At 53.0% G+C, this 13039-nt stretch overlaps 1 protein-coding gene across 1 annotated transcript in view; it reads right to left on the bottom strand.

Annotated features, from left to right (window-relative positions):
- ELL (elongation factor for RNA polymerase II) overlaps positions 1 to 12622 on the bottom strand; it is a 47789-nt gene extending 35167 nt beyond the window's left edge. Inside the window, exon 1 of the mRNA XM_065699799.1 lies at positions 12445 to 12622. Within this exon, the coding sequence (XP_065555871.1) occupies positions 12445 to 12579 (135 nt within the window). The 5' untranslated portion in view covers positions 12580 to 12622. The remainder of the gene's footprint in view (positions 1 to 12444) is intronic.
- Positions 12623 to 13039: the final 417 nt, after the last annotated feature.

Raw genomic sequence — 13039 nt, forward strand, 5'->3', positions numbered from 1 at the left:
TCTCCATTATTGCTCAGCAGCTCAAAGAAATGAAGAATCATAGAATAGAATCATAGAACAGTTTGGGTTGGAAAGGACCTCAAGATCATCCAGTTCCAACCCCCCTGCCATGGGCAGGGACACCTCACACTAAACCATACCACCCAAGGCTTCGTCCAACCTGGCCTTGAACACCACCAGGGATGGAGCACTCACAACCTCCCTGGGCAACCCATTCCAGTGCCTCACCACCCTAACAGGAAAGAACTTCCTCCTTATATCCAATCTAAACTTCCCCTGTTTCAGTTTGAACCCGTTACCCCTTGTCCTGTCACTACAGTCCCTGACAAAGAGTCCCTCCCCAGCATCCCTATAGGCCCCCTTCAGGTACTGGAAGCTGCTCTGAGGTCTCCACACAGCTTCTCCTCTCCAGGCTGAACAGCCCCAACTTCCTCAGCCTGTCTGAGAAGGCTTCTCTGAAGTTACACCAGCCGGGTTCACTGAGCACACTGCCTCAAACATCAAGCAACAGCCTTACCATGATGCTGAATGGGTACAGCCAGCCAGAACTCAGTCAGAGAGCATGTGTGCGATGGCTTCCAGCACCCACTTGCCTGTATTCACCACCCATCTGAGCGTTCCCAGGTCTTTGTTAAGCCATCTTTCCTTCACCCATCAGGTTAAGGAGGAGGGAGAAGTTGGTCAATCACAGCTAGAACTTGCCTGTGCCCAGGCTGACCGCAAATGCACACTGAGAGCTTGTGGGGAAAACCTCTCCCTTTGACATCTTGGGCATCATGTGTAACAAACAGACAGTTCACCTCTTCACACCCATCGAGGTAACGTTGCTTTTACAGCCAAGATCTTATTCCCAGCTCTACGTCAGGCTGCTCATGCAGAGCAAGAGGAGACATTTCATGTGTTCAATTCAAGCCAGCAAGAGCGGGTTACAACTTATAAAACAGGAATAGGGAACTATCAGAAGCTGACAGTTGTTTCTGACCTAGTTTTAACTGGAGAACAGTCAAAGAGCCGAAAAGACCGAGGCGAGGCTGAAGGTGCTGAAATTCCAGTACTGGAGCTTGAAGTGCTAGGGAACAGGATGAGAGGAGAAGCCCTCAGACACTCAAATGACTGACGGTTCAAGAGCTTCAGTCCAATGTCAAGTGACCCCTTGGGGAGGAGGGAGGCAAGGGTTTAAGCAAGACAGTGATGAAGTAACGGGCCTTGCAGGCCCTCCTCAGCATCACGCTGAATGATGGCTATGGGGCAGAGAGAGGCTGGGAGGGGGGGAACGACGTTGTGAAGCGCAGGAAGAAATCATTTCAAACGTGCATTTTGGAAGTATTTTAGTGGCTTTTCATCCAGGAACATGCACGTGCTGTCAAACAGCAGAGAATTCAAACCCCATTACAGGTGAGCAAGAAGAGCTCTAACTCTGCTGCTCCAACGTCCCTCCACACACTGGCTTTAAGCCTCACTAAGCAGCAGCATGTTGCTGGCCTGACATGTCACTTTTAAATGCCCTTTGTACCCAGAGCTGCGTTTCCAGGCTGTTAGGAACAAGGGGGGGAGCTGGTTTCCATGATGCCAAGACGGACGTTCTGCCTGTTTGCATTTTAGCTCCAAAACCCCACCTGTCAGTACAAGAAGCCATAAAGCCCCTGAGCAGCGCTGTGAAGGGCAGCTCTGACGGCATCAGCACTGTTGGCCATTCTGAGTGCGGCACTTATCAGCCAGGGTAAACAGGAGGGACTATCAGTTAATGAACAACACAACCCCGAGGCTGGACTGGAAAGAGCACTCTCCCCACTGCAATCTTGTCATGAAAATACAGCAGTTCTGACCCAGCGCATCTGCCTACCAAAGTCTAATTCATTTTAGGGCATATCAAGACACCAAGGCTGATTCACTTGCTTATGTGCTCATAAAATGGCTTAAAGGAGCTGAAGCATCACTGCGATCCTTATCTTCCACACAGCTTTACTACTTTCCTTGCAAGAGGAAAAAAGCCAAACCATATAGAGCAGCAATTTGGAGATGAGATTGAGGAACCCGTTCAACCATCTCGGAGCACGCACACTGCTGAGCGCAGGAAAACAAGCCCGGACCAGTTCTCTCCTTGTGCCCAACTCTATCCTATTGTCACTTGCAGGGAAGCGTAATTACTGGGCTATCACAGTTCTACTTAAGGCGATCTTCACATGTTCCTCAGGGAGCCAGAGCCAGCCCTGCTGGAGGAAGTGACCACAAAGCAAAGGCAGCAGAGCCTGGATCCTAAAGGAATCCCAGAGAAATCCGACCACCCCATCCCCCCCCACCAGACAGATCAGCCTCAAAAGCCAAAGCAAGATGCTCAGACACGGCTTCTTTTGGCCTTCAAGCAAAGGCTGGAGCTCCAGACCAGGACTCTGGGTACACAACCCAACAGGGACACCAATGAAGCTTCCTATCAATATCATGGGGGGTGAGTGATAAAGTCACCACAAACACCAGGGTTTTTCTATTCCCAAGGGAAGATGGGCAAAACAAATCCAGCTGAAGGCATGGAGCAAGACAAGCCCATTGCATTCTCTACCCTCACGTGTTCCATACCCTCTGCAGACATCTCTGCGACCGTTCCAGCCCCAGCAAATCCCACACATGAAAATCACAAACGTGCCAGTAAGAACAGCAAAGCCATGAAGAGATCCTGGCCCCAGCGCTGTGCAAAGGCTCCCCAGCCCCATGGATTCCATCCATGGGGACAGAGAATCTCTCTTGCCTGACAGGGTGAGTGGTGGCGTTAACCCAACTCCTACATGCAAAAGCAGTGGTGTGGCCACTGAGCCGGCTCTGAATTGTCTCACCAGAGGTTTTGGTCTAAATATAACAATCCTGCAAGTTCTCATTAGCTGAAAGGTTTTGCTTCCTTAACTGAGCCCATCTGAGGCTAGAATAAAAGTGTGCTGCTTCTGCCATCAGCAGCCATAAAATTTAGTCTTAATGACAAGTAAAAGGTCTTTATATGGAGTTAAATGGCCTTAATTGTAAGAGGGAGCTAAAACGCGCACATACGTTAGCTGCATCCCCAGAGCAGACTGCAGAGATCCAGCAGGAAGGTCATGGAAACACCTTGCACTGCAACACCAAACCTTCCACGTAAGGAATCTGGCTTTGCTTCATGTTAAGAAACCCGAAAAGAAAGTGTCCTAGCCTGTAACGCAGTGACCACCACCGTACCATTGTAATGCATTAAAGACAAAGTCCTTAACTGAATCACAAATGATTTCAGAATCAGGCCTCTCGAAAGCTGCTGGCCAGGGGTTTGAATCCCACCACGTTCCCCGTCAATGTGCGCATTTCAAACCCATCCAAGATCTATTTCTAACGATTAACCAAAAAGCCGTTCCTTAGCAGAGCTGTGCTTCAGGATTCTCCCTCAGCACGGGGCTGCTCCTCCACTCCAGCCTGGCAGAACTGGTTTATCACAATGCTCTTGCTCGGCTGCATCGCTGGCCTTTGGAAAACCACTCTTTCTTTCTGGAGTACAGACAAGGGTCGGCAGCCATCCCTTCTGCGTGCCAGACCATCTCCAAGGTGCACAGAACCCCAGAGCCACCCTCACCTCTTCGGTGGCGACAGGGAAGATGGGCCCCACTGAGGCACTTCAGGTCTTAAAGCAGGAAAAGCAAAGAGGAGAAGCACCAGCAGCTTCCCTACCTGAGCATGAAGAGCATAAGTCCACTGGTAACTAAAGGCTCTTTGAATTACTGACTAGAACAAAGAGGAGGAAGCAGAGCCACGGACAGGACCACCACACTCCCATCCAACCCAGCTGCCCTGCGTGCACCAAAAGCACCTCTGAACAGGAACCGGGCAGCAGAGCTCCTACGCGCTTCTTAGGAGACTATTTATGGGAGCAGAAGTTGTTAATTCTGTGAGGAGCAGCAGCAGAGGTCATGGTTGGGGCTTCAGCCCTGGAAGCACCCACAGGTGCCACCAGCATTTGCAGAAACCTATTTTAATGACGTAGGAAGGCTGGGTTCAGAGCAAAGGCCTGTTCAGCATCACACACACAGGGAGAGACCCTGCGAGAGAGGCTGCTCCACTCTCTGACCTGCTCCAACCTCTTCCCAGCTCCAGTCATTTTACAGCAGTTTCATTCTGAATCACAAGTTGACGCCTCGGTTCCGGGCCCGTGTTAAAGCCCCACGAGTCAGGGAGTTACTGAGTTGCTGGGACCTAATGAGGCCACACACCTCGGGCAGTGCCAGACGCGCAGGGAGCAGCTTCAAAGGCCCAGCAGAGCTCACGCTCTCCCTGTGAGCAAGGGCTGCTCCCTCCCCAGCCTGCTGCAGGGAAGGTGAGCCCAGCAGGAGCCGACCCACTCCCTTCCATGGCTCCCAAGGCACCATTTCCGCTTGCCCAAGCTCAGGCTGGGTGGAAAATCTGCTTCCTCACTCCTCCGCCCATGCCTGGCTCGGAACCCTGGATCCAAAAGGAATGGAAGAACTTACTCTCAGCTCCCTGCAGAGGTGAAGCCACGGCTCTAGCAACAGCATCACCTCCAGCACCAGGGAGGAACGGGAGCAGAGGGCTGATGCGCAGGCAGGGATGCACGGAGAAGTTGGAACTGCAGCTTTGGCTCTTTGCACACCAAGATCTCTTGCTATTCTGATGCACTTAAACCTTTTAAATTTCATGGCTTTGCAAGTTAATGATGAGTTGGAAGCATTATTTCCTTTCACCAATTTATCTGCAGTACACTTTGCTATAGAGCAGGAGCTTTGTTCCCAGCACCAAGAGTCTCGGCTCAGGTTTAGACACTATTTTCTGCACAAGCCAGTGCTTCCTCTGGCAGTTAATGCTACTGAAGCCTGTCCTACCTGCTGGTCACCGGAAGATTAACGTCATCTGGGTTCGTGTCATTATCAGCTTCCCTGAGCATCCCAGAGAAACTCAGACTTAGCAAACACAGCCCAAGCCTCCTGCTCACTGTAAATACAGCCACATCCACAGTGCCGAGGACCTGCGAGGGCAAGAAAGCTGCTGGCTGAAGTGAAGCGCAGCAGTTGCAGTCAATTAAATACCCAACAAATGCTCCTGCTTTGTGGATTATCAAGCTCTTTATTTCTAAAAGGTGTGCCTAGTCATTGCTGCTGGCCCTGACTGCCCATATCCAGACATCTTCCCAGCAGATGCTTCTCACTGCAAGAACCAGGGAGAGATTTATCTCCAGCCATCAGTGGTTTGTGTTTGCTTTCGTCTGCTCATCACCAAATGGCAGAACCCTGCTCATCCACACACAGATTCTCTCAGAAGAGAGCAAAATGGTGGCAAAGGAGCTTAAAAACCCTCCCAAATTCTTCCCTTGGTCCCTTCTTTTTCAGGGACTGGGAAAGACAGAAACAGCCTATTTGATTTTCTCATAGAAACCCGGAGCCAAAACCAACTGAAATCAGCGCTGGAGCTGGAAAGGTACAACAAAACTCACACAAACATCAAGTCTAGACACTGAAATGTGGAAATATGATTCAAATAACCACAACTGGCACATAATGTATCGATTGCAGCCCATCACGGAACAGGCCCTCAGTGGGTAAGAATAAAGAAAAAAGATTAAATTAGCGTCTTCCACCTCGGTTATAGAAAATATGGATCCTTTGGGCATAGTGATATGGATTCTTCCATCCTGATGGGCTTCTAAGTAACGCATTCGCTCTTGCTAAATAATGACAATTAGCACAAGCTCTCCTGACAGCACTGGTGCTGCAGGACAGAGCTGCCTGGGCCTCAGGTGCTGCTCTTATCAAAGCAAGGCCTATCAGCTCAACGACGCAGGTCACCGAATGGCCGAGCCAAGTAGTCAAGAGGATGTTTGTACTGATGAAATCTAAATACGACAAAGGTTTAGCAGCTCCCTGCCTTCAGGAAGCATCACTTGCTACACCCCACCACACATGGACGTGAACCTAAAGCAGAAAGTTTGTGTCTGCCATGAAAGCCCAGCAGCATGGTCTAGACTGGGCTCAAGCCTTTGCTCACAGTCCTACACACAGACTGCCCCTCGGGACACTGTCTCCAGCCTTCTCCCTGTGATTGTCCTGCTTTCCTGCCCAGGCCATGCCCAGAGCCGCCCAGGATGCTCGCAGGTTCTGCATGGAAGAAGGAAGAGGAACTGGTGGTGGAGGCTGGCCTGAAGAGACTGAGAATGGGGTAGAAGATCCTGGTTTTCCATGACAGCCCTGGGCTAAAGCAATCTCTCCTGCATAACCAAAGCCAAGCAAAGTCCTGCTGCACAGAGGGAGCGCAGAGGGTTAACCGCCATGAGGCTGTACCAGATCAGGGAAGCCTCAAGGCGGGTGGAGGTGGGCAGCTAAGTCAAGCCCTGCTCACAAGCAGTGACCTCTTTCTGAGTTGAGCAAATGCTTGTTTCTTTAAATTGAAGGGGCACAAGTCCAAGGTAAAGAAAGGAGAGACCCAGCGCTCAGAGAAGTGTTTTTTCTGGGCTGCCTTTTCACTGCAGCAAAGGACTGGAGTTTAGAAACCTGCTCTCCCAGCGCAGCAGTGAGAGACACCCTGGAAACAGCTGCTCAGGGGGTCAGCAGGCTCCTTGCTTTATAAATTATTGGGAATACCCCCCTAACAAAACAGCCCATAGCCCCCAGTCAAAAGGCAAGAGTGGGCTACCCCGGTGTGCAAAAGTTGCCTTATGTGCATGGGATGTTTCCAAGCAACACATGAGCTACTATAGAAAACTCTTATCAGCAAATTCAAGCTCCTTTCTTGGATAATGCATCTAGGTCAAGCTAAGGCATGTTGAACGCAGAACCTGGTTTTGGTGCTGTCTCCTCCGTATCCACCCTGTATAAAATATTAGCATCGTTTAGGTTATCAGGCTTTCCTTTATTATTAGCATGAAGCTCACTCCAGATAATGGCTCCTCCAGACACAGCATTAACCTTAATTATTCAGAGGTAACTTGATCTCAACCTTCCTGACATTACACTGCTGAGCTGAGGACCACTTTTCCCCCCTCAACTTCTCTCTTTCCCCCAAATCAAGCCAGTGTGTTAACAGGACTGTGCTCACAGATGAGGGTATCTGGTCCAGGATCCCAGACACACGGTGTCTCTTCAACATCTACCTAAACCCGTGCAGCCACTCCATCCATTCAAATGCATTCTCTTGTGCATTAGCAGCAAAACCACTAAGTCAGCCAAAACGTATTCTTCTCCCATGGATTAGCTGGCACAAATCAGCACGGGAGTGACGCATGCAGTCTGTCCCTTCCCGTTTTCAACATGCACAAACCCCAGGGATTTGGAGACACTGCACAAGTTCATGCTTACAAGTTGCAGGCAGAGCCGAGTTCCAGTCGTTTGAGATGTGTAAATTGCTGAGGAGATAACACCTTGGATTCCTAACCTCAAATGCTTTTTCAAACAGACCTTCCCCTCCCTCCCCGGTGATAAAGGCTCTTCTGCTGTCCCAACAGTCGGCACCATGCAAGGGAACTATTTCAACAGCCACCATCCCTCTGCCAAGCAGCGCGATGACAAAACCCAACTGAACAGGCCAGAGCACTTCAGACAGGCTCAGGAGAAAACCTGCTGCTGGAGGATCAGCCAGGGGCTCCTCGCTGGGAGCTGCTGCCTCATGGCGAGGAGGGACCAGGGCAGCACAGGCTGCCCAGGGAAGAGGTCACCGGGAGAGAGGCCGCTCGGAGGGGATGCGCCTGCACCCTGTGCTGGGTCGGATATGCTGCAGACAGCGGCAAACCCCAGCATTGTAACAGCTTGCCTTGCTCCCTTCGCTGCTGTTGCAGTGGAATAAGAAACCAACTCTAGAAGAGGCTGAAAAAGGAGGAGCAAGGGTTTAGTCTTGCTGGGAAGGAATACAATCACCGGGATCCAGCTGCTGGAGCCCCTGATAGGAGTGCCAGAACACTCCACTTGCCTATCTTTAACAAAACACCACAACCTCGCCTCAAAAAGAACCTGAAGGGTTAATGTGCAGCCTCGCTGCCCCAGCACTGCGCCAGAGCAGGAGTTCTTCACAGCCAAACTCAACTCCTCCAATTAATGCTGCCTACAATTTGCTGATAAGCTGCAGATCAGGTTTGAAGAACAGCACCGAGGATTCTGTCAGAAGCTTCCTATGTTCCCTTGGCACAGCACCCATTAGAACTACTTCTCCAGCCTGCTACCACCAGTATAAAAGAGCAGAATGGGTTTCTAATTTGCCACCGAATCCCATAGCAACTGTACGTCACTTCAGCTGGAAATTACAGACAATTCCTTCCCGTGCAATTTGAAAACTAGAGAGATGAATCTATAATTTGAGCAGATCCAAATGGTACAGGGCTGAGAGAAAAAGCTACCCTAAATAATTAAAAGGAAACTGCCACAGGCCAAAACATTCCTCATGCACGATGTTAAACCGTCCCTTTGTCCCCTTCCTTCACATGGGAGGTGCCACATTCAGGTCAACATTAAGACCATTTAGCAGGAGTTTAGCAGTTCAGTGTGTTCTGCATATCCTGTCCCATTTCTGCTGATGGGGAGGAGAAGTACGTGTACAAAGAGCTTCCTCTCCAGCAGCCTCCTCTGATTCATGCAGTCATGTCACCGACTCATGTTCCCGATGTCGTAATAGCTTCAATTTTGACGGACTACAGCATCAGTGAATTAATGGGACAGGAAAAAACAGGTTACAGGAAAGGAGGAATGATGCAAAAAGCTTGAAGATAATTCAATGAGTTTTGATTCGAAAGCCGGATTGTTCTTCTCCTCCTGACACCTGCAAGCAGCTTTCAATTCCCAAGTCAGCATGAATGTGCATTACCCTAAAGACCCTGCAATGACAGCAGGAGCCTTCATTTTGTGTTTTGTGCTTTAAACACAGCAAGATGAAGGCAACCTGCGTTAAAAGCCAAGTCTGAAAAAGTTCTTTCAATAATCGTGACTACCAGGGGCCACTTTAACCCCAGCCCTTGAGAAATCCCTTCCGACAGGGTTGGTTTGAGCACAGAGAGCATGGGGAAGATGACTTGTGAAGCCGCATCTATCAGAGCACGGTTCCAAAACGCAGTCGGGTAGCGGAGCACAGGGGCAATGTGCTTCGGTTATCTCAGCTTAGCCCCCAATAAATATTTGTGCATCTACCAAAGTTCACCAGCGAATCAACCCAGTGGCTTCAGTTCAAAACACCTTGCGGAGCAGGGGCAGAGGAGTAGAACGGGCACAGGAGGCCCTGTTCATCATGCACTGACCAAAGCAGGGATGCTACAACCCCCTTCACATCCTCTTAAAATCATGGGGCTGCCATGAAGCCAAGACTAGGGCTGCTGGGCTGAGCCTGGCCTCCATCAGCTCTTCTTAAGTCAACACATAAGCTCCAGGTACCATAGAGAGGTGTGCAACTGCAGGCACGCTGTTCTCACACGACACTCCCCATGCTCTCACTGCATTGCTCCTCATGCCATAGAGAGCTCAAATATACCTGTGGAAGTTGGGAAATTCCCGGCTAAGGGCTCCAGGAACAGCCCTAAAGCTGCTCACATGCCATCAGCACCTACAGTGTGAGCAGATGCACCTGCGGCCAAGTGACACCTGGGGCTGCCATGCAGCGCTCAAATGCTGGGGTAAGGTCTCTGCTTGGCCAGAGTGGGAAAAGCAAAGGATGAATGGCACGGATAGGGGATTTAGGTGAGGATGGAAACACCATCTCGTCATCAGGCATGGAAGACAGGGTCCAGGATAAAGAATGGAAGAGGAAAACAAGGCAGGGGCATGAGGAGATCCTTTGTACCTCACCACAGACGGCAGCAAAGCCGGAAGCCTCTTGCCCCCAAGGTGAAGCCATGCCCTGCTTTTTCTGGGGGGGTGGGAAGGCCTGTACACACCCCCAAAGGGAACGCAGAAAACTCCAAGCTAACATCAAATTACGTTCCTCGGAGACGCAGGAGCTGTTGTGGGCTAAAACATTGGCCTGGCTGCAGTTCACCAGGGGACTGACCTGGGACACGCTCTCCCCTGCTCAGCCCTCAGCTGCGGGGCTCAGCACTCGGTTTCACAACTGCGTGGAAGCAGTTTCAGGGGTAGCAAGTTTCACAAGGAGCAGAGCAGGCGACATCTTAAGGTGTCCTCCATGGAGCCAGTGAGCTACTGGAGAAAGAAATCCTCTCAAGGAGTCAGCAGCCCTGTGACCTGAACCTCTTCAGTGGCAGAACCATGATCTCTACGCTACAGGCAAGCAGCTTGCTGAAACACAGAGCTGGGCATCAGTATACAGACCCATGACTGTTTCCCCCACCAGGCCATGGACAATTCAGCCAGAGACTCAAGCAGGAGGGACTCAAGACAGCAAAGATCTGGCTGTCCAGAGGCCTGCTGCACACATGGCCCAGCTCCACACCAGGAACACGACTGCCCTGGCACCAGGGACACTCAAACCAAGTGGCAGCTCGCCCGGCCGGGTGATCACTTTTGGATTGTGTAATCCCCAGACATGATTCTGAGCCCAAGAACAAACTCAAGCAACCGAAGACATTACCCTCCTGTCCTGGCAAAGAGACAGAGCCTTGTCGCAGGAATCGCTGTGCTGCCCTGGTGCCTAAAACAGGTCAGACTGCACATGTTGGGCTGCAGGTAACACAAACAGCAGTATTGGATTCCAGGCCATTATACACATTACACAACCCTGCCGTCAGTTCTACCACACTGAAAACCAAAGCGAGCACAAGAAGCCTTAGCAAATTTTTTCCATTTACCTACTGCAGCCCAGAATTACCCCAGAGCCTGGACAAACACCCGCTCCCAAGGTGAGCTGGAAAGTCACTCCTTGGCATGGCGCGCTTCAGAGCGAGCAGAGACCTTCAACACGCTGCAGAAACTGTTTATAGAACAAATGCAGAATGAGCATATGTGTTTAATAGCCCACTAATTGTTGCGTTATTCACTGTACAAACAAGCGAGCTCCTCTGCCCTTATCCCTTCCTGCCCAGTTAATCACCAGTAGCCTTTGACTACTTCTCTTTTGGGTGGCGGTGAAGGAAGCAAAGTTCATTAGTGGCCGGTGGCCACCAAACAATCCCCACACCAGACTTCATTTAGCAAATAAACACCACTATTCATGTGTGACACAGACCGGGAATAACTTCCCAAAGTATGGAACGCAGCTGCCTGCAGTCTTCCTATTCTCCCTCCCTCCAAGGAAAACGCTTCCGAACGTACAGGAAAGCATTTACGATGCTAGGTTTTCCCTTTTTCAGAGGAGAAAAAAGCCAATAACCCCGTCTTCTCCATGACACCTCTTGCTGTTGATTTCTCCTAATGCTGATAAACACTCATTAAAACCCATGGGGATAAACCCTGGTCCAGTAATTCCCTTCGTCCTCACACCGAGATTGCCCAATTGGGGGATGTGATGTAACCACCAGCCGACATTAAAAATAGTGTTGTGACAACATATGGGTTATCCTACAGAAGCTGCAGGCAGGACACTCCTAATGGCAAACGGGTTCAGGTTCCAGCTCCCCGGCAAGGTGAGGGCCAGACGCGCTTCCTCGCAGGAGGAAAGAGGAATCCATGGGGAATGGCCACAGAAAGGGGAGTTTTATCCCCCCCCCAGCCAGCACCAGAGGCCGAGTGCTGCCATTATTCCCTATTTACACGGCTAAGACGCACTTGGGCCCATGGTGAGGAAAAGAGAACCCGGGGCTCTCAAATGCAGCCCCACGGAGGGCACTGGCCGATGGGGGGGGGGGGCACAACCGGGTGCTGCAGGGAGAGGGACCCCCCAAGGCCGGAGGCCAGCACCGGGGAACACGGCCCCGGGGTCAGATCGCATCCCCCCCACCCCGGAACCCACGTCACGGTCACCGAGGACACAGAACCCCCCCCGACGTGACCCCCCCCCTCAATCCACTTACCGGGGACTGAGGCAGCTGCCAGCCACCACCGGGGGGGACACCGAGAGCCCGGCCCCCACCCTGGGGGGGGGGGGGGTGTGGGGGGCACGGTGCGGTCCCTCCATCGGTTACCACGGGGGGACCACCGACACCTCCCGGTCCCCTCAGGCACTTACCGGAGGATCATGACGCCTCCTCGGTCACCTACCGGGGGGGGGGGCACAGAGGCCTCTCAAACACCAACGGGGGTGGGGGGAGGCCCCGGGGCCCCCCCCACGCACCCTCAATGGGATCGCCCCCAACCCCCCCGGTCCCTCACAGTGAAGCGGGGCCGGGAGCCCCTCACCAGGGAGGGCCTCACACTGAGCCCCCCCCCCCCATTTCCCCGGTCCCCCTCCGGGGTCCACCCCCCACAGCGACAGCCCCGGCCCCCCCCGCCTCGCCTCACCCCGCTCCCCAACGACGCCGGTGCCAACCCCAGCGGTGCCGCCCGTTGTAGGGCTCCGGCCGGGGCCTCGTGGCCGCCGCTCGCCGGCCGCGGGGCCGTGCCCGCCGCCCCCGTCCCGTACCTTGCAGGCCTGGTAGCTCTCGAAGGCGCGCAGGGCGCTCTCCGTGAGCTTGACGTGGAAGACGGAGACGCGGGTGCCGCGGCCGAGGCGGCCGCAGGACAGCCCGTACCCGCGCTCCGCCTGCAGCGCCGCCATCTTGGGACCGTCTCCCCCTCCGCGCCTGGGCCGCCGGGGCCTCCCGCCGAGGCCACGCCCCTCTCATGCATCATTCATGAGCCGCCGGCCCTGCTGCCACGCCCACCGGGGGAGCCTGTTGCTGGGGCGAGGAGGTGGGCAACGGGCGCTCCTATTGGCAGAGCTACGCCGGGCGTTGCACCGGATTGGGAGATGGGAAGAAGGGGCGGGGATATGCAAATTCATCCGCGGTGCATGGAGGGAAGGGTGGTCTCCGGTACCCCCGGCGCAGCCCCGGTCACAGCCTCCGGGGTCCGGGCGCAGGCAGGGCCCATAGGGCCCGGGTTTCCCCCCCCCCCCGCCCCGGTGCTCAGCGGGTCCCTCCAGAGCCGAGCACCGCCCCCGGGCACCGAGCATCCCGTGCCGCAGCGCCCGCTGCAGCCACACGTGTGTACGGGGAGAGCCAACAGGAGCATCCCTG

The sequence above is a fragment of the Lathamus discolor genome, chromosome 21 (genome assembly GCF_037157495.1).
Source record: "Lathamus discolor isolate bLatDis1 chromosome 21, bLatDis1.hap1, whole genome shotgun sequence".
Lineage (NCBI taxonomy): Eukaryota > Metazoa > Chordata > Aves > Psittaciformes > Psittacidae > Lathamus > Lathamus discolor.